Genomic DNA, 22,595 nt, shown 5'->3' on the forward strand with positions numbered 1-22,595 from the left:
TATCAGCTTTTTGTGCTCTGATTTGTGATTTACCTGTCTTATATCAGCTTGTTGTGCTCTGATTTGTGATTTACCTGTCTTATATCAGCTTGTTGTGCTCTGATTTGTGATTTACCTGTCTTATATCAGCTTGTTGTGCTCTGATTTGTGATTTACCTGTCTTATATCAGCTTGTTGTGCTCTGATTTGTGATTTACCTGTCTTATATCAGCTTGTTGTGCTCTGATTTGTGATTCACCTGTCTTATATCAGCTTGTTGTGCTCTGATTTGAGATTTACCTGTCTTATATCAGCTTGTTGTGCTCTGATTTGTGATTTACCTGTCTTATATCAGCTTGTTGTGCTCTGATTTGTGATTTACCTGTCTTATATCAGCTTGTTGTGCTCTGATTTGTGATTTACCTGTCTTATATCAGCTTGTTGTGCTCTGATTTGAGATTTACCTGTCTTATATCAGCTTGTTGCGCTCTGATTTGTGATTTACCTGTCTTATATCAGCTTGTTGTACTCTGATTTGTGATTTACCTGTCTTATATCAGCTTGTTGTGCTCTGATTTGTGATTTACCTGTCTTATATCAGCTTGTTGTGCTCTGATTTGTGATTTACCTGTCTTATATCAGCTTGCTTGTGCTCTGATTTGTGATTCACCTGTCTTATATCAGCTTGTTGTGCTCTGATTTGTGATTTACCTGTCTTATATCAGCTTGTTGTGCTCTGATTTGTGATTTACCTGTCTTACATCAGCTTGTTGTGCTCTGATTTGTGATTCACCTGTCTTATATCAGCTTGTTGTGCTCTGATTTGTGATTCACCTGTCTTATATCAGCTTGCTTGTGCTCTGATGGGAGGGGTGGAAATATTTGACGTACGTCCTTAGAAACGTAATCCAAAGTGCTAATTTCAGGCAGCTTTGGTAGGGATCTTTAAGACCAACCAACAGCTGCTTTTAGCGGTAAGGTGGTTGGTTATGGCATGAATTTAGACAGTGGAAACACAGCCCATCCAGCCGTGATGAACACTGCCCATATGTGCATGGAACAAGAGTCATGTGGTTTTGGTGACTGTATACTTCGTATTTAGAAACAAAAAAACTAATGTTTTTTCCCCATTTCGTTTTATTTTATAAAAAAACAAGCATAGCTTCCTCTTCTTTCAATGAAGGCTATTTTCTTTTTGCAATCAAGTAGGCTAGCCAAGACCGTCGATAAAGGGTTTGGCTCGTGAGACCGCTTGGAAATAAACCTTCATCACCAACGCTTTAAGATCAAGTTTGAGAGGAGCAAAACTTTGAGCTGACATTCTCTTTTTACACTATATATACAAAAGTATGTGGACACCCCTTCAAATAATTTCTGCCACACCCGTTGCTGACAGGTGTATAAAATTGTGCACACAACCATACAATCTCCACAGACAAACATTCGAATGGCCCGTACTGAAAAGCTCAGGGACTTTCAACGTGGCACTGTCAGAGCTTGGCACTTTTCCAACAAGTCAGATCGCAAAATTTCTGCCGTGCTAGAGCTGCCCCGGTCAACTGTAAGTGCTGTTATTGTGAAGTGGAAACGTCTAGGAGCCACAACAGGTCAGCCGTGAAGTGGTAGGCCACACAAGCTCACAGAAAGGGACCGCAGAGAACGAGAACGGGAACGGGAACGGGAACGGTAACAGAACGGGACCGCCGAGTGCTGAAGTGCGTTCCAAACTGCCTCTGGAAGCAGCGTCAGCACAAGAACTGTTTGTCAGGAGCTTCATGAGATGGGTTTCCATGGCCGTGCGGCCACGCACAAACCTAGGATCACCATGCAAAATTCCAAATATCGGCTGGAGTGGTATAAAGCTGGCCGCCATTGGACTCTGGACCTGTGACAGCGCTTCACCATCTGGCAGTCCGACAGACGAATCTGGGTTTGGCGGATGCCAGGAGAACTCTACCTGCCCGAATGCATAGTGCCAACTGTAAAGTTTGGTGGAGGAGGAATAATGGTCTGGAGCTGTTTTTCATGGTGTAGGGGGCTAGGACCCTTAAATCCAGTGAATGGAAAGCTTAATGCTACAGCATACAATGACATTCTAGACGATTCTGTGCTTCCAACTTTGTGGCAACAGTTTGGGGAAGGCCCTTTCTTGTTTCAGTATGACAATGGCCCTATGCACAAAGCGAGGTCCATATGGAAATGGTTTGCCGAGATCGGTGTGGATGAACTTGACTGGCCTGCACAGAGCCCTGACCTCAACCCAATCGAACACCTTTGGGATGGATTGGAGCGATGACTGCGAGCCAGGCCTAATCGCCCAACATCAGTTCCGACCTCACTAATGCTCTTGTTGCTGAATGGAAGCAAGTCCCCACAGCAATGTTCCAACATGTTGTGGAAAGCCTTGCCAGAAGAGTGGAGGCTGTTATAGCAGCAAAAGGGGGACCAACTCCATATTAATGCCCATGATTTTGGAATGAGATGTTCGACAAGCACGAGTATGTGTCCACATACTTTTGGTCATATAGTGTATCTATGTATTGTGGGCAGGTAGGTCTACATTATTTTAGTTATCTTTTGGCGTAAAACCCCCTCCATGATGTAGGCTGCATGTGTCCATGCCCATCATGAAATGAGAGATGAGAACCTCGGTGAATATACTGATGAACCTCGTATTTCAAAGTTATTTTCCTATAACAATTGCTTGGTTTTCCATTTCATATCTGTAAAACACCAAGCCCTCCGAAGGCTACCCTTACCCTAGACCACAGGTGTCAAACTCATTCCATGGAGGGCCGAGTGTCTGCGGGTTTTCGCTCCACCCTTGTACTTGATTGATGAATTAACATCACTAATTAGTTAGGAACTCCCCACACCTGGTTGTCTAGGGCTTTATTGAAAGGAAAGACCAAAAACCTGCAGACACAAGGCCCTCCGTGGAATGAGTTTGACACCCCTGCCCTAGACCTACTATAACGAAGGATAAGTCACATCAATTTCATGATATCATTATATTTATTAATTGTTGTTGAAAAAAACCAAAAACAGATTGATTGTTTTTCATAAAATGTTATTAAAACCAAAACTTCTAGAATGATTCACTGAATTCAGTGGCACGTTGCAACTTCTGGAGCCGTGTGAATGTGATCTGTAAGATGGTGCCAATATAAAACAGTATATTGGGGAGCAGTAGAACGGTGAGGGGACCTGTCTGTCTGTCTGTCTGTCCCCCTTTCTCTTTACATTGGATCTCTGTCCAGCTACTGTGAAAAGTTTGGATGTGCGTAAAACCCTTAATAGTCATAAAAGACCGTAAATAAACAACTTGAAGCAGCCGCATATTTCGCCATGGAGCACATTCTGATTGGCCAGTGAGGGGGGCAAGCCTCAACACACCCACAACTGGTTAATTCATCAAAACCCAGCCTTTTCGCACCACCGCTCTGTGCCGATGGATGTGAAAATAGCAAAACTATTTCTGACACACGCCCGAACCTATAGCGTTACCAGCAGCGTTTAGTTCTACCATAATGTTAGGTTTGTTTAAATACAGCCCAAAGTATCATATATAAATAACATAGAAACAAATAAATATATACAATTGGGTCAGGGACAGAAAATTGACAGCAAGCGAGCTGGAATAATGTGTCTAAACATCATAGCTGTTAAACGTCATACTGTACAGTTCTGTCCCAAAAACGTTTCCCTAAGAAGGGACTAATGTGCTCAAGGTAGGCACTTTCCTGCTCCTCTGAAATATAAATGAGGTGATCTAGTTATGTAAGACGGACTTCTAAAAAAGAAATGGGGAAAAGCGAGAAAGGAGGTGGGAGTGGGGTGAAGGATAGACAAGAAAGGGAGAGAGGGAAGGGAAAGGAAGGTGAGGTGTTGAGAAATAGAGAGTAAAATAACAGAGGAGGAGAGAGGAAGACGAGAAGAAAAGAGAAGAGAAAGGAGGAGAGACGGGGAGAGGAGAAGAGAAGAGGAGGGGAGAGGAGGAGTGGAAAGGAGTGGAGAGGAGGAGTGGAGTAGAGTAGAGTAGAGTAGAGTAGAGTAGAGTGGAGTTGTAACGATTCTCTAAATCCTCCTCCTCCTCAGACGAGGAGAGGAGAGAGGGATCTGAAGACCAATATGCAGCGAGGTATGATGACATGATTTATTGAATTAAACAAGACACGACATAGACAGAAAACGAACTATACTTGAATAACTACAAAACAACAAACGACGTAGACGCACCTGAACATAAGAACTTACGTATAACGAAGAACGCATGAAAACAGGAACAGACTACATAAACCGAACAAACAAAACCGAAACAGTCCCATGTGGCGTAACATCACACAGACACAGGAGACAACCACCCACAAACAAACAGTGTGAAAACACCTACCTTAATATGGCTCTCAATCAGAGGAAATGAAAACCACCTGCCTCTAATTGAGAGCCATATCAGGTCACCCTTAAACCAACATAGAAACAGAAAACATAGACTGCCCACCCAAACTCACGTCCTGACCAGCTAACACATACACAAACTAACAGAAAACAGGTCAGGAACGTGACATAACCCCCCCCTCAAGGTGCGTACTCCGAACGCACCACCAAAAGTCTAGGGGAGGGTCTGGGTGGGCATCTGACCACGGTGGTGGCTCCGGCTCCGGACGCTGTCCCAATCCCACCATAATAAATCCCCGCTTCTGTGTCTTCCTCAAGGTGGCGACCCTCGCCACCGACCTTGGACTGGGAACCCTAGACATGGGTCCTGCTGGATTTAGGGGCCGCCCCGGACTGAGGGACGGCAGCTCCGGACTGAGGGACAACACCGGGACAAGGGGCAACACCGGGACAAGGGGCAGGTCCCGGCTGATAAACTCTGGCAGATCCTGGCTGGCTGGCTCTGGCGGATCCTGGCTGGCGGAAGGCTCTGGCTGATCCGGTCTGGCGGAAGGCTCTGGCTGATCCGGTCTGGCGGAAGGCTCTGGCTGATCCGGTCTGGCGGAAGGCTCTGGCTGATCCGGTCTGGCGGAAGGCTCTGGCTGATCCGGTCTGGCGGAAGGCTCTGGCTGATCCGGTCTGGCGGAAGGCTCTGGCTGATCCGGTCTGGCGGAAGGCTCTGGCTGATCCGGTCTGGCGGAAGGCTCTGGCGGCTCCGGTCTGGCGGAAGGCTCTGTAGGCTCTTGGCAGACGGGCGGCTCTGTAGGCTCTTGGCAGACGGGCAGCTCCGCAGGCCCATGGCAGACGGGCAGCTTTGCAGGCTCATGGCAGACGGGCAGTTCAGGCGCCGCTGGGCAGACGGGCAGTTCAGGCGCCGCTGGGCAGACGGGCAGTTCAGGCGCCGCTGGGCAGACGGGCAGTTCAGGCGCCGCTGGGCAGACGGGCAGTTCAGGCACCGCTGGGCAGACGGGCACACCTGTAGGAAGGAGACGGAGAGACAGCCTGGTGCGTGGGGCTGCCACAGGACCCACCAGGCTGGAGAGACCTACAGGAGGCTTGATGTTAAAAGGCACCTGAAGGACCGGGCTGTGGAGGAGCACTGGAGCTCTGGTGCGCAGCCTTGGCACCACTCCCCCAGGCTGGCATACTACTCCAGCCCGTACCCTCCAGAGTGCAGGCACAGGTTGAACCGGGCTGTGGATGAGCACTGGAGATCTAGTGCCTACTACGCGCACCTCTCCCTTAGGCTCCACTCCCACATTTGCCCGGTACGAGCGGAGCGTAGGCATAGGACGCACTGCACCCTCCCAGCGCCCCGGAGACACAGCACGCAGAGCCGGCGCAGGATACCCTGGACCGAAACTGTGTACCGGAGACCAGACGCGCTGAGCAGGCACAATACGCCCCGGCTGGATGCCCACACTCACTTGACACTTTCGGGGGGCTGCCCTATAGCGCACCAGGCTATGGGCACGCACTGGCGACACCGTGCGCTTAACCGCATAACACGGTGCCTGACCAGTGACACGTTGCTTATAATAAGCACGAGGAGTGCGCTCAGGTCTGCTACCTGGCTTAGCCACACTCCTCTCTAGCCCCCCCCCCAAAAAAATTCTGGGGTTGCCTCTCGTACCTGTCCCGCTGCCGTGCTGCCTCCTCATATCGCCGCCGCTCAGCTTTCGCTTCCTCCAGCTCAGCTTTGGGGCGGCGATACTCCCCAGCCTGTGCCCAGGGTCCTTCTCCATTCAACTCTTCCTCCCAAGTCCACAAGTCCTGGGATTTCTGTGGTTGCTTTCGCTGCCCTTTTCCCCGCTGCTTGGTTCTGGTAATTTGGTGGGTGGTTCTGTAACGATTCTCTAAATCCTCCTCCTCCTCAGACGAGGAGAGGAGAGAGGGATCTGAAGACCAATATGCAGCGAGGTATGATGACATGATTTATTGAATTAAACAAGACACGACATAGACAGAAAACGAACTATACTTGAATAACTACAAAACAACAAACGACGTAGACGCACCTGAACATAAGAACTTACGTATAACGAAGAACGCATGAAAACAGGAACAGACTACATAAACCGAACAAACAAAACCGAAACAGTCCCATGTGGCGTAACATCACACAGACACAGGAGACAACCACCCACAAACAAACAGTGTGAAAACACCTACCTTAATATGGCTCTCAATCAGAGGAAATGAAAACCACCTGCCTCTAATTGAGAGCCATATCAGGTCACCCTTAAACCAACATAGAAACAGAAAACATAGACTGCCCACCCAAACTCACGTCCTGACCAGCTAACACATACACAAACTAACAGAAAACAGGTCAGGAACGTGACAGGAGTGGAGTGGAGTGGAGTGGAGTGGAGTGGAGTGGAGTAGAGTAGAGTAGAGTAGAGTAGAGTGGAGTGGAGTGGAGTGGAGTGGAGTGGAGTGGAGTGGAGTAGAGTAGAGTAGAGTAGAGTAGAGTAGAGTGGAGTGGAGTGGAGTGGAGTGGAGTGGAGTGGAGTGGAGTGGAGTGGAGTGGAGTAGAGTAGAGTAGAGTAGAGTAGAGTAGAGTAGAGTAGAGTAGAGTAGAGTAGAGTAGAGTAGAGTGGAGTGGAGTGGAGTGGAGTGGAGTGGAGTGGAGTAGAGTAGAGTAGAGTAGAGTGGAGTGGAGTGGAGTGGAGTGGAGTGGAGTGGAGTGGAGTGGAGTGGAGAGGAGAGGAGAGGAGAGGAGAGGAGAGGAGAGGAGAGGAGAGGAGAGGAGGAAGGAGGAGAGGAGAAGTGAAGAGAGGAGAGGAGTCTGCGTTGTCCACTCACATCGTATGCCCCGGCTTTGATCTGTTGGTACAGTTTGTGCTGGTCCTCATCCCAGAAGGGAGGGTAGCCCACTAGCAGGATATACAGAATCACCCCTGAGACAGAGACAACACACACATACACGCGCACACACACACACACACACACACACAGTCAGAGACAAACACAGAATCAGCATTTCTATATGAACATTTCATTTGTGTATAGACTTGTGTGTTTGTGCCAGTTTGTGTCTGCTCTGAACAGTATGTGTGTAAACGTGAGAGATGCTCACCGCAGGCCCAGATGTCCACAGGTTTGCCATATGCCTCCTTCCTCAGTACCTCAGGGGACAGGTATCCCGGTGTACCAGCAAATCCTGCAGCACAAACACACACACACACACAGAGCACACAATTCATCACTCAAAGCTTCACAGTTATTTTTCCCACGTGGGATGAATTAAGGTTGAAAACATGTTGGTGTGGTGTACAGATCTAGGATCAGATCGTAGCGTACAGTCAGTATCACAGATCTAGGATCAGATCGTAGTGTACAACCAGTATCACAGATCTAGGATCAGATCGTAGTGTACAGTCAGTATCACAGATCTAGGATCAGATCGTAGAGTACAGTCAGTATCACAGATCTAGGATCAGATCGTAGAGTACAGTCAGTATCACAGATCTAGGATCAGATCATAGTCTACAGTCAATACCACAGATCTAGGATCAGATCGTAGTGTACAGTCAGTATCACAGATCTAGGATCAGATCGTAGTGTACAACCAGTATCACAGATCTAGGATCAGATCGTAGTGTACAGTCAGTATCACAGATCTAGGATCAGATCGTAGTGTACAACCAGTATCACAGATCTAGGATCAGATCGTAGTGTACAACCAGTATCACAGATCTAGGATCAGATCGTAGTGTACAGTCAGTACCACAGATCTAGGATCAGATCGTAGTGTACAGTCAGTACCACAGATCTAGGATCAGATCGTAGTGTACAGTCAGTACCACAGATCTAGGATCAGATCGTAGTCTACAGTCAGTACCACAGATCTAGGATCAGATCGTAGTGTACAGTCAGTACCACAGATCTAGGATCAGATCGTAGTCTACAGTCAGTACCACAGATCTAGGATCAGATCGTAGTGTACAGTCAGTACCACAGATCTAGGATCAGATCGTAGTGTACAGTCAGTACCACAGATCTAGGATCAGATCGTAGTGTACAGTCAGTACCACAGATCTAGGATCAGATCGTAGTGTACAGTCAGTACCACAGATCTAGGATCAGATCGTAGTCTACAGTCAGTACCACAGATCTAGGATCAGATCGTAGTTTACAGTCAGTACGTACCAAACCAGGCTTGCTGATCTCCTTGTACCTCGATGGCCAGGCCAAAGTCGGCCAACTTGACGGCAGCATTCTTGCATTTGCTGGCTAGGAGCAGATTCTCTGGCTGTGGGGGGGGAGAGGAGAGGGGCACTAAAGGTTCATCCTGTTTTGAACTATAAAACAGGGGAGACGGGGGACAAAAGGGGGACAACAGACATACAGACAACACTCATGTATGTAGGGTGTGGAGGGAGGGTCGTTCCGCATGCACCAACAGTGACAGGAAACACACACTGGTGCAGCACATGAAAACACATTCACACACACCTGAACACCTAGGCTATATCAGTAATGACTCACACACACACACACCTGAACACCTAGGCTATATCAGTAATGACTCACACACACACACACCTGAACACCTAGGCTATATCAGTAATGACTCACACACACACACACCTGAACACCTAGGCTATATCAGTAATGACTCACATTCACACACACCTGAACACCTAGGCTATATCAGTAATGACTCACACACACACACACCTGAACACCTAGGCTATATCAGTAATGACTCACACACACACACACCTGAACACCTAGGCTATATCAGTAATGACTCACATTCACACACACCTGAACACCTAGGCTATATCAGTAATGACTCACACACACACACACCTGAACACCTAGGCTATATCAGTAATGACTCACACACACACACACCTGAACACCTAGGCTATATCAGTAATGACTCACATTCACACACACCTGAACACCTAGGCTATATCAGTAATGACTCACACACACACACACCTGAACACCTAGGCTATATCAGTAATGACTCACACACACACACACCTGAACACCTAGGCTATATCAGTAATGACACACACACACACACATATTGAGCAAATACGCACACACACTTGCATACACCTTAATGTGCATTATCGTCGTATTTTATTGTAAAGTGAATTACACTTTCATAAATGTTGTAACACAGTATGATGCAGCCAATCTTTGTCCTTACCCCCTGTAGGGTGCTCTGGGCTGTGATTTAGGGTATAGGGGTTTGGGCTGTGGTGTGTGGAGTTGGTGCTCTCTCTCTATCTGCATTTCTCTCTCTCTCTGTGTCCCAGATAGAACAGCCTCATTATTCTCTGTCAGGGGGGGACTCTAATAATGGGCTGCTATCCCCCCTGGCCCCTGCTCTCTCTGTCTCTCTCTCTCTCTCTCTCTCTCTCTCTCTCTCTCTCTCTCTCTCTCTCTCTCTGTGTCTGTCTCACTCTCTCTCTCTCTCTCTCTCTCTCTCTCTCTCTCTCTCTCTCTCTCTCTCTCTCTCTCTCTCTCTCTCTCTCTCTCTCTCTCTGTCTGTCTCACTCTCTCTCTCTCTCTCTCTCTCTCTCTCTTTCTCTGTTCAACCTCAACTCTGGACCACAAAGCCAGTTCCACTGCATTTTTCATTGTTCCCCTCTAATCAGGGACTGATTTAGACCTGGGACACCAGGTGTGTACAATGAATTATCAGGTAGAACAGAAAACCAGCAGGCTCCGGACCTCGTAGGGTCAGAGTTCAGGAACCCTGCTCCATACAATAGAAATGTGTCAGCCCTCTTCCCTTCTCTTAGTTCCCATCACTTTGTTGTTTGCAGATCTGAAGGGACTGGATAGGTGTAAGGCTTACAATATGGTGGTGTATCTAGGCTATTATTATTATCTACGTATCTATACTGAACAAAATATAAACACAACATGTAAAGTGTTGGTCCCATGTTTCATGAGCTGAAATAAAAAATCCCAGAAAAGTTCCATATGCACAAAAAGCTTATTTCTCTCGTATGTTGTGCACAAATTTGTTTACATCCCTGTTAGTGAGCATTTCTCTTTCAAATCAAATCAAATCAAATGTATTTATATAGCCCTTCTTACATCAGCTGATATCTCAAAGTGCTGTACAGAAACCCAGCCTAAAACCCCAAACAGCAAGCAATGCAGGTGTAGAAGCACGGTGGCTAGGAAAAACTCCCTAGAAAGGCCAAAACCTAGAAAGAAACCTAGAGAGGAACCAGGCTATGAGGGGTGGCCAGTCCTCTTCTGGCTGTGCCGGGTGAAGATTATAACAGAACATGGCCAAGATGTTCAAATGTTCATAAATGACCAGCATGGTCAAATAATAATAATCACAGTAGTTATTGAGGGTGCAGCAAGTCAGCACCTCAGGAGTAAATGTCAGTTGGCTTTTCATTAACAGTTGGAGTATCTCTACCGCTCCTGCGGTCTCTAGAGAGTTGAAAACAGCAGGTCTGGGACAGGTAGCACGTCCGGTGAACAGGTCAGGGTTCCATAGCCGCAGGCAGAACAGTTGAAACTGGAGCAGCAGCACGGCCAGGTGGACTGGGGACAGCAAGGAGTCTTTATCTTTTGCCAAGATAATTCATCCACCTGACAGGTGTGGCATATCAAGAAGTTGATTAAACAGCACGATCATTACACAGGTGCACCTTGTGCTGGGTACAATAAAAGGTGACTTTAAAATGGCCAGTTTTGTCACACATCACAATGCCACAGATGTCTCAAGTTTTGAGGGAGTGTGCCATTGGCATGCTGACTGCAGGTATGTCCACCAGAGCTGTTGCCAGAGAATTCAATGTTAATTTCTCTACCATATGCCGCCTCCAACATCGTTTTAGAGACTTTGGCACTACGTCCAACCGGCCTCACAACCGCAGACCATGTGTAACCACGCCAGCCCAGGACCTCCACATCTGGCTTCTTCACATGCGGGTTCATCTGAGACCAGCCAGCTGAACAGCTGATGAAACTGTGGGTTTCCCGCACAACCAAATAATTTTTGCACAAACTGTCAGAATTCGTCTCAGAGAAGCTTATCTGCTTGCTCGTTGCCCTCACCAGGGTCTTGACCTGAGTGCAGTTTGGCCTCGTAACTGACTTCATGTGGGCACAAGCTCACCTTCGATGGCCACTGGCAAGCTAGAGAAGTGTACTCTTCACAGAGATACTGTGACGAGATACTGAGGCCCATTGTTGTGTCAGCAAGATGTTGCAAGGATCTGTCCAAAATTCCTGGATGTCCATGGCCTGCTTATTCACCAGCCATGTCACAGATTGAGCATGTTTGGGATGCTCTGGATCAACCGGTACAACAGAGTGTTCAAGTTCCCGCCAATATCCAGCAACTTCACACAGCCATTGAAGAGGAGTGGGACAACATTCTACAGGCCTCAATCAACAGCCTGATCAACTCTATGCGAAGGAGATGTGACTGATTTCTTTACATGAACTGTAACTTAGTAAAATCTTTGAAATTGTTGCATGTTGCATTTATATTTTTGTTCAGTATACATAGCTCTACATAGCTCCACATAGCTCTACATAGCTCTACATAGCTCTACATAGCTCCACATAGCTCTACATAGCTCTACATAGCTCTACATAGCTCTCCAATGTGCTAATAAGGTCTTCTGTAACTTTTCTTTCACCTAGCTAATGCCGTAAGATCAACACAAATTCTCTTTCCGTCTTGGTACCCTGAGTTCTCCAACATAAAAACGATCTACACTACCTCGGCCCAGACACACCTATAAGGGTGTAAGGCAGGGTTCCCCAACAGGCGGCCCATGGGCTGAATTTGAATTGGACATAAAATACTGTAAAAACACCAGCAAATCAGCTCCGAGTGACTTTCATTTTGTAAATCAGCTCCAAAGTACTCACAGACATAGAGAGATAACGTACCGTATATGTGATTGTATTCAAATGTAAGCAAGGTTTGAAATGATTACGTTTTAGTCAAATATCATATCTGTTTGGGCTTCTTGCAATCTATTTCCAGTCTACAAATGATTTGTAATTAGGTTTTGGAGCCTTGACCATCCGCTCAAGAAGAAAAAAATAGTCCCTCGGCTGAATCTAGTTGATGATCCCTGGTGTAAGGTATAAACTCTGACACCATGTTAACAGTGTCAGTGAATCCCCTGCATTGCAGTAGCGTGTCATTGCAGTAGCTTGTTATTGCAGTAGCTCGTGTCATTGCAGTAGTTTGTCATTGCAGTAGCTCGTGTCATTGCAGTAGCTCGTGTCATTGCAGTAGCTCATGTCATTGTAGTAATTTGTCATTGCAGTAGCTTGTGTCATTGCAGTAGCTCGTGTCATTGCAGTAGCTTGTCATTGCAGTAGTTAGTTATTGCAGTAGCTTGTCATTGCAGTAGCTAGTCATTGCAGTAGCTTGTCATTGCAGTAGCTAGTCATTGCAGTAGCTTGTGTCATTGCAGTAGCTAGTCATTGCAGTAGCTAGTCATTGCAGTAGCTTGTGTCATTGCAGTATCTTGTCATTGCAGTACCTTGTGTCATTGCAATATCTAGTCATTGCAGTAGCTCGTGTCATTGCAGTAGCTCGTGTCATTGCAGTAGCTCATGTCATTGCAGTAGTTTGTCATTGCAGTAGCTTGTGTCATTGCAGTAGCTTGTTATTGCAGTAGCTCGTGTCATTGCAGTAGTTTGTCATTGCAGTAGCTCGTGTCATTGCAGTAGCTCGTGTCATTGCAGTAGCTCATGTCATTGCAGTAGTTTGTCATTGCCGTAGCTTGTGTCATTGCAGTAGCTCGTGTCATTGCAGTAGCTTGTCATTGCAGTAGCTAGTTATTGCAGTAGCTTGTCATTGCAGTAGCTAGTCATTGCAGTAGCTTGTCATTGCAGTAGCTAGTCATTGCAGTAGCTCGTGTCATTGCAGTAGCTAGTCATTGCAGTAGCTAGTCATTGCAGTAGCTTGTGTCATTGCAGTATCTTGTCGTTGCAGTACCTTGTGTCATTGCAATATCTAGTCATTGCAGTAGCTTGTGTCATTGCAGTAGCTTGTGTCATTGCAGTAGCTTGTCATTGCTGTAGCTTGTCATTGCAGCCTGTCTTCCTCTTTATCTTTCATTATTACACGACCTCTCCCCTCCTTCATCACTCCCTTAGTTTCCACCCTCTCCTCCTCCTCTCCCTCTCTTCTACCCCTCGCTCGCTCTCTCTCCTCCCTCTCCTCCTCCTTTCTCTACCTCTCTCCTTACTCTCCTCTTTCCCTCCCTTCCTCTTCTCTCACACTCCCTAACTCTCCTCTCACATAGAGAGCAAGGGAGAGAGAGGGAGAGAGAAAGAAAAGGTAGAGATAGTGAGAAGGGAGAGATAGTGAGAAGGGAGAAATAGTGAGAAAGAGAGACAGCTAACGAGAGAGAAGAGAGAGAAAAGAGAGAGGGAGAGATAGTGAGAAGGGAGAGATAGCAAGACGGGAGAGATAGCGAGAAGGGAGAGATAGCAAACAAAAAAGAGCTAAAGAGAGAGAAATGGAGAGATACAGCAAAAGAGAGAAGGAGAGAGAGGGGAAGGAGAGAGAGACTATAAGCCTGAGGCAGTAGCCTTCCCTGGTGTCATCACTCTCTCAGGCCTATGAGTCAGGGTTTACTCATTTGTAAGGAGAAAGTTCAAACTTGCCAACACTGCAGTGTTAGGATAATCCCTGCTATGATTGTGGGTGGAATTCAGATCAACCACAAGCTTCCAATGAATAGGTGGACAGGCATACAATATCCAGGCCACGCGTACAAACACATAAATTCACCACGCGCAGACAGACAGACAAACAGTCAGACAGACCGACAAAGACAGAGACAGACAGACAGACAGACAGACAGACAGACAGACAGACAGACAGACAGACAGACAGACAGACAGACAGACAGAAAAAGAGACAGGCAGACAGACAGGCAGACAGTCAAAGACAGATAGAGACAAACAGAGACAGACAGACAGATCGACAGTCAAAGGCAGACAGAGACAAACAGAGACAGACAGAGACAGACAGTAAGACAGACAAACAGACAGGCAGACAGACAGAGACAGACAGAGACAGACAGGCAGACAGACAAGCAGACAAACAGAGACAGACAGAGAGTCAGACAGTCAGCCTGTCTCTGCATAGCTCTATGCAGCAACACACAAATCCAGGTCCTTCCTTCCTTCTTACGCACACACAAACGCATACATGCACGCACGTAAACACACACATATATACACACACACAGTGTCGCACAAGCTGCTGGTTGGTAAATAAGTTAGGTGAGGGAGAGTGAGAGAGTAAGTGAGAGAGGGAGACAGAGCGAGAGACCAAGAGAGAGCGAGAATGAGAGAGAGATGTGGGAGCTGCTGCAGCATTCCAGACTGGGCTCTGCTCACATTTCTTCTGAGGACGTGGAGAAGAGAGAGAGAGAGAGAGGAGACGCAGACAGGCAGAGATGCAGGCAGACAGACCTCCATTGAAAGGGCACTCCAATTTAAGGCGACTGACGGCCATAGTGTGAAACCAGAGACAGGGTTAGGTCATTTACCCTGACTGACAAAGACCTGAGAGAGGCTTACAGGATTTGGGCTCTAGTGCCATAATATCTCAGCCAAATTACCATTTGGAGTTTTATACTGTCATATTTCAACAAAATCAACTAATAAATTAAGTCTCCATTTGTCTTATGTCAGTTGAGTTATTTCAGTACTTCTGTCAGCCTCAAATGACCCAGTAACTTGTGTCGAAGTCGGACAACAATGTCCTTTCCAGTCAGTAGCCTATTTCCTCTGTTTTGGGGACATTAGAAGAAGCATACTAACAGAAAATCTTCATAGACCTGCTTTGCGTACAAGGCTTGGGCAGTATACCGTATATACCGTATACCGGGGGTATTTGGAAATGGCCACGGGATGTTTTTTCAATACCGTAGAAATGATTTCTAATAATTTCAATATTTGTAGGTACCTTTTAAGTAAATACCTGCAGTCGACTTGTGCAATACGTTAGAGGTTAAAACAGGTCAGGTTCTCCATTTCACCTGTCACCTCATTTTTCATTATAAACCTTATCGTAGTCCCCAGTCACGTGGTGTTTGTTCACAAGCACACAACAACGTGAGACCGGAGCCTTGTGAGCCACTGTGGTGCAGCACTCTCCAGGTGATCTAGTTACAATATGGAATTAACAACTAAATGTTTGCCAGCTAGATATCTTGTAACTATTAAGTTTCTAACTGTCTAAAATGTGCTACATGCTCTGCAGTTGTGCATTTGGTTTGCTAATTTAGTAGCTAGTTAGCTATCTAACTAAGTGCTTAGCTTCTCGCAAATTCAAGCTCCGCTTGGTAACGGCCGAGAACCCCCTCCTGGATCAAGAACCTTGCTATCTAATATTTGTTTCATACGTGCAGCAAACTGTGTAGCATTTTTGAGTTACTTGTATAACTTTGTGAGCTGGGATGTCTGTCCTGCAAATCATTTATGCCAGAGACTGTATAAAATGTTTGCAATGCGCTTGTTAGCATTTAGTTAGCATATGGGATTTTACATGTACTTGTTAGCATTTAGTTAGCATATGGGATTTTACATGTACTTGTTAGCATTTAGTTAGCATATGGGATTTTACATGTACTTGTTAGCATTGCTAACCTTCGGATCTCAGCGGCTCAGTGGGGTTTGAAAATAGCGCTCCTTGTGTTCAGTGCCAGTATTAACGAATATCCCGTGATGTTACAAGGTCGGTATGAAGGTAAGACAATTTGGATACCGCCTAAGTCTATTCCACACTAATCAATTATTCATAACTCTCTGGTTGTCTCCACTTCATTGGAGCGATCTCCTCGCCTCTCAGACCCTCTCCGAGGCTGTCCTCAGCCATCACTATGACATATTGTGTGAAATGCCCCAGAGCTGAGGACTGTAACCTGATAGGTGTGGCTAAATAAAGATATAGCCACAACAGTTCTGATAAACAGGAGGAATGTTGCAGAGGCCGGCGCTGGGGTCTGACGAGGTGTTATCCAGGTCTAGAGAACTGAAAACACACACGCAGCATTACGCAAGACAACAAGCAGTAATAAAAACATGTATAACACACACACACACACGATAGGAGAGCAAAAGAGGCTCTGACCAATTAGAACAAGGTTCTGTCGTCTGACCTATAAATACATTCTTACAGGAAGCTATCAAACTCAATTGGAAGCACCATAGAGACAAATTTAAACTGGATGTGGCAAAGAATCAATTCCCTTTGGAAACCCATTTTGGGAATCATATTGGGAGTCATATCGACAAGGGGCTAACTTTAATCGAGCACACACTACAACCAATCTTACAAGGAATTTAAAGGGATATTTTGGGATTTTGGCAATCTACATCCCCAGAGTTAGATTAGTTCATGGGCACCATTTTATGTCTTTGCATGCAGTTTGAAGGAAGCTGCTAACTAGGGCTAGCGCAATTGCTAACAAGCATCAGCGCAATGACCGGAGGTCTTTGGGTATCTGCTAGCATAGCATTGGCTCACAAAACTACCTCTAACTTCCTTACTACTAAACACAGAGACGTGCAAATGGTATCCACAAGTTCATCTGACCCTGTGGAAGTAGATAAAGGGCCCAAATCCCGAAGTATCCATTTAAACTGAGGAGCAAGTGGGTCAAATTCTGTTCCAAGAAAGGACTGGCATAGCATAGAAGACCCATCCGTCGGATAGCATAACAAGCATGCATACTGGCATTCTCCCCAGACTAGGAGAGGTGCTTTCTCAAAAAGAGGATAGGTGAGAGAGGGACTGCATTTGGAAAGGGGGAGAGTTGCTGTTTCAACAACTGGGAAGAGATAGAGGAGCAGCATTTTGCAAGGCACCATCAGAGATATGTGAAAGATCGTATTGGACAGATCCCATGGTGCAGAGAGAGAGATAAGGCTGCAGTAGGAGAGGATTCTGACCTGAAGACAGGAGACTGATCTCCTTCACCCAAATCCAGAAAGCTGATGTTCTGAAAGAGCTGCAAAATCTGGACCCCTACAAATCACCTGGCCTAGACAATCTGGACCCTCTCTTTCTAAAATGATCTACCGAAATTGTTGCAACCCCTATTACTAGCCTGTTCAACCTCTCTTTCGTATCATCTGAGATCCCCAAAGATTGGAAAGCTGCCTCGGTCATCCTCCTCGTCAAAGGGGGAGACGCTCTAGAACTAAACTGCTACAGACCTATATCCATCCTACCCTGCCTTTCTAAGGTCTTCGAAGCCAAGTTAACAAACAGATCACCGACCATTTCGAATCCCACCGTACCTTCTCCACTATGCAATCTGGTTCCCGAGATGGTCATGGGTGCACCTCAGCCATGCTCAAGGTCCTAAACGATGTCATAACCGCCATCGATAAGAGGCAAAACTGTGCAGCTGTATTCATCGACCTGGCCAAGGCTTTCGACTCTGTCAATCACCACATTCTTATCGGCAGACTCAACAGCCTTGGTTTCTCAAGTGACTGCCTCGCCTGGTTCACCAACTACTTCTAAGATCGAGTTCAGTGTGTCAAATCGGAGGGCCTGTTGTTCGGACCTCTTGCAGTCTCTATGGAGGTGCCACAGGGTTCAATTCTCTGGCCGACTCTCTTCTCTGTATACATCAATGATGTCGCTCTTGCTGCTGCCGCAGACGATACCATTCTGTATACTTCTGGCCCTTCTTTGGACACTGTGTTAACTAACCTCCAGACGAGCTTCAATGCCATACAACTCTCCTTCCAGGGCCTCCAACTGCTCTTAAATACAAGTAAATCTAAATGCATGCTCTTCAACTAATTGCTGCCTGCACCTGTCCGCCCATTCAGCATCACTACTCTGGACGGTTCTGACTTTGAATATGTGGACAACTACAAATACCTAGGTGTCTGGTTAGACTGTAAACTCTCCTTCCAGACTCACATTAATCATCTCCAATCCAAAATTAAATCTAAAATCGGCTCCCTATTTCGCAACAAAGCATCCTTCACTCATGCTGCCAAACATACCCTCGTAAAACGGACTATCCTACCGATCCTCAACTTCGGCGATGTCATTTACAAAATAGCCTCCAACACTCTACTCAGCAAATTGGATGCAGTCTATCAGTGCCATCCGTTTTGTCACCAAAGCCCCATACACTACCCACCACTGCAACCTGTACGCTCTCATTGGCTGGCCCTCGATTCATATTCATCGCCAAACCCTTTGGCTCGAGGTCATCTATAAGTCTCTGCTAGGTAAAGCCCCACCTTATCTCAGCTCACTGGTCACCATAGCAGCACCCCCCTGTAGCACGCGCTCCAGCAGATATATCTCACTGGTCACCCCAAGTCAATTCCTCCTTGGTCGCCTTTCCTTCCAGTTTTCTGCTGCCAATGACTGGAACGAACTGCAAAAATCACTGAAGCTGGAGACTCATATGTCCCTCACTAACTTTAAGCACCAGCTGTCAGAGCAGCTCACAGATCACTGCACCTGTACATAACCCATCTGTAATAAGCCCATCCAACTACCTCATCCCCATACTATTATTTATTTATTTTGCTCCTTTGCACCCCAGTATCTCTACTTGCACATTCATCTTCTGCACATCTATCACTCCAGTGTTTAATTCCTATATTGTAATTATTTCGCCACTATGGCCTATTTATTGCCTTACCTCCCTTATCCTACCTCATTTGCACACACTGTATTAAGACTTTTTCTATTGTGTTATTGACTGTATGTTTGTTTATTCCATGTGTAACTCTGTGTTGATGTTTGTGTCGCACTGCTTTGCTTTATCTTGGCCAGGTCGCAGTTGTAAATGAGAACTTGTTCTAAACTAGCCTACCTGGTTAAATACAGGTGAAAAAATTTTGTTGTTTTTTTAACTAGAAACTCCTTGGTAGGACTGACAGGCTAAAGATTTACTGAACAGCTCAGCTCAGTCTTCTCTAGAGAGGTGTTACTATATTTTACAGTCAGTGCTAGACATCCATAATCTATCTACAAACAGTGATGTTGGACAATTTCGCCTAACACGCATATAGAGGACACACACCCCCAACACACACACACACACACACACACACACACACACACACACACACACACACACACACACACACACACACACACACACACACACACACAAACACACACACACACACTGAATGGACACTGAACGGACACTGAATGGAGACTGAATAGAGACTGAACACACACTGAATGGACACTGAACACACACTGAATGGACACTGAACACACACTGAATGGACACACACAGACACTGAATGGACACTGAACACACGCTGAATGGACACTGAACACACACTGAACGGACACTGAACACACACTGAATGGACACTGAACAGACTCTGAATGGACACTGAACAGACACTGAATGGACACTGAACACACACTGAATGGACACTGAACAGACACTGAATGGACACTGAACAGACTCTGAATGGACACTGAACAGACCTGTTACCCACCTTTAGATCTCGATGCACCACGCCCATTTGATGGCAGTGTAGCACCGCCTCCACGATCTGCTGGATGCAATGACTGCATGCAAACACCAGGGGGCGCATGTTAGTCTGGTTAGCATAGCTACAATTCCATGCACAGGTTAGGGAGGAGGGTAGGGCAAGGGTTAGAGGTAGAGGTGGGGGGGGTAGGGGTAGCGGGAAAGAGTGGTAGGGGGGAGGTAGGGGGAGGAGGACCGGTAGCGGGAGGAGGAAGAGGGAAGGAGGGAGGAGGAAGGTAGAGGGAGGACGACGGGGGGGTTGGGGGAGGAGGGGTCTTCTGTCACCAGCCTTGTCCAACCCATGGCCTAGCCAAGCGAAAGGACAACAACTTGGCTTTAGAACGGCCAATAGGTGTGTATTATGTTACTTTAGGTAGAATATCATCACCTGGAGCTCCAAAGTACTTGTCTAGGTACTCTTTATTGTAAACTGTTCAAACCTGTCAATGAGAACTTTCCATTGTCAAAGTAACAAAGATCTCCATGGAGGGCCAATGGATTCCACTGGCTCCATTTTGAGAAAGGTCAAAGGGCAAAATGCTCCCTCCCTCTCTTTCATTTAGGTGACCAATGATCTTAAAGAAATGTATAGGTTTGAGCATTATGGTGGAGCCTCCTGGACCAGAGTTGGGACTAGGGGAGGGAGAGGTGACTAGTGGAGGGAGAAGGTAGAGGGGATTAGGGGAGGGAGGGGGAGTAGGGGAGGGATAGGGGACTAGGGGAGGGAGAGGGGACTAGGGGAAGGAGATGGGACTAGGGGAGGGATAGGGGACTAGGAAAGGGAGAGGGGACTAGGGGAGGGAGGGGGGACTAGGGGAGGGAGAGGGGACTAGGGGAGGGAGAGGGGATTAGGGGAGGGAGAGGGGATTAGGGGAGGGAGGGGGGACTAGGGGAGGGAGAGGGGACTAGGGGAAGGAGAGGGGAATAGGGGAGGGAGGGGGGAGTAGGGGAGGGAGGGGGGACTAGTGGAAGGAGAGGGGACTAAGGGAGGGAGGGGGGACTAGGGGAAGGAGGGGGGACTATGGGGAAGGAGGGGGGACTAGGGAGGGATAGGGGACTAGGGGAGGGATGGGGGACTAGGGTAAGGAGGGGGGACTAGGGGAGGGAGGGGGGACAAGGGGAGTGAGGGGGGACTAGGGGAGGGAGGGGGGACCAGGGGAGTGAGGGGGGACTAGGGGAGGGAGGGGGGACTAGGGGAAGGAGAGGGGACTAGGGGAGGGAGGGGGGACTAGGGGAAGGAGAGGGGACTAGGGGATGGAGGGGGGACTAGGGGAGGGAGGGGGAACTAGGGGAAGAAGGGGGACTAGGGGAGGGAGGGGGGACTAGGAGAGGGAGGGGAGAGGGGATGTGGTAAGGGGTGTGGCTTTCTATCCCACAGCTAAAAACAACACATTGAAAAGATTATCTTAATACCAACAGCATCCCTACTTGTGTACCTATCCAGCCTTCTGCTGACCCAACTGGCACCATTGTGTCAATTCAGACACAGACCACATGACCAACGGGCTAAAAATACATGGATGTAAAAACTACACAGATACAGTAGGAAGAGTACGGACTGGACTGGTGTAGTTATGATGAGGTCTGGACTGGTTTAGTTATGATGAGGTCTGGACTGATGTAATTATGATGAGGTCTGGACTGGTGTAGTTATGATGAGGTCTGGACTGGTGTAGTTATGATGAGGTCTGGACTGGTGTAGTTATGATGAGGTCTGGACTGGTGTAGTTATGATGAGGTCTGGACTGGTGTAGTTATGATGAGGTCTGGACTGGTGTAGTTATGATGAGGTCTGGACTGGTGTAGTTATGATGAGGTCTGGACTGGTGTAGTTATGATGAGGTCTGAACTGGTGTAGTTATGATGAGGTCTGGACTGGTGTAATTATGATGAGGTCTGGACTGTGCACAGATTGGGTAAACTTATTTTAATATACTGAATGCAATATATTGATCTCACACTGACATTTGCAGAAGATGTGTGTGTCCGCAGTAAATCATTATTTGTGTCCAAAATGTACAGTTCATAGAATATTGACTTTTCAGTCCAGGAAATGTACATTCACATGTTAGTCATTCATCAGAAGCTCTTATCCAGAGAGACTTACAGGAACAATTCGGGTTAAGTGCCTTGCTCAAGGGCAGATTTTTCCCCTAGTTGGCTAGGTTACTAGCCCCGGTGGGCACCAGACACGCAAAGAGTGTGCAACGCTGTCATCAAGGCAAAGGGAGGCTACTTTGAAGAATCTCAAATATAAAATATATTTTGATTTGTTTATCACTTTATTGGTGACTACATGATTCTATGTGTTATTTCATAGTTTTTGAGGTCTTCACTATTATTCTACAATGTAGAAAATAGTAAAAATAAAGAAAAACCCTTGAATGAGTGGGTGTGTCCAAACTTTTGACTGGTACTGTATATATTCAGACCCTTTCCTATGAGACAAGAAATTGAGCTCAGGTGCATCCTGTTTCCATTGATCATCCTTGAGATGTTTCTACAACTTGATTAGGAGTCCACCTGCGGTAAATTCAATTGATTGTACATGATTTGGAAAGGCACACACCTGTCTATATTAGGTCCCACAGTTGACAGTGCATGTCAGAGCAAAAACCAAGCCATGAGATCGAAGGAATTGTCCATAGAGATCAGAGAGAA

The 22,595-nt window shown here is 46.7% G+C and overlaps 1 protein-coding gene across 11 annotated transcripts in view; it reads right to left on the reverse strand.

Annotated features, from left to right (window-relative positions):
* Positions 1-22,595, reverse strand: part of LOC129826629 (calcium/calmodulin-dependent protein kinase type II subunit beta-like) — a 155,095-nt gene that overhangs the window by 64,017 nt on the left and 68,483 nt on the right. For 9 of the 11 annotated variants that reach the window (XM_055887559.1, XM_055887558.1, XM_055887556.1 and 6 more), the window contains exons 6-9: positions 19,900-19,972; positions 8,572-8,674; positions 7,499-7,582; positions 7,225-7,319 (exon numbers count right to left, since the gene is read on the reverse strand). In XM_055887559.1, coding sequence (XP_055743534.1) covers positions 7,225-7,319; positions 7,499-7,582; positions 8,572-8,674; positions 19,900-19,972 — 355 coding nt within the window. The remainder of the gene's footprint in view (positions 1-7,224; positions 7,320-7,498; positions 7,583-8,571; positions 8,675-19,899; positions 19,973-22,595) is intronic. The other 2 variants (XM_055887566.1, XM_055887555.1) reach the window with 1 other exon arrangement.

The sequence above is a fragment of the Salvelinus fontinalis genome, chromosome 28, assembly GCF_029448725.1.
Source record: "Salvelinus fontinalis isolate EN_2023a chromosome 28, ASM2944872v1, whole genome shotgun sequence".
NCBI lineage: Eukaryota > Metazoa > Chordata > Actinopteri > Salmoniformes > Salmonidae > Salvelinus > Salvelinus fontinalis.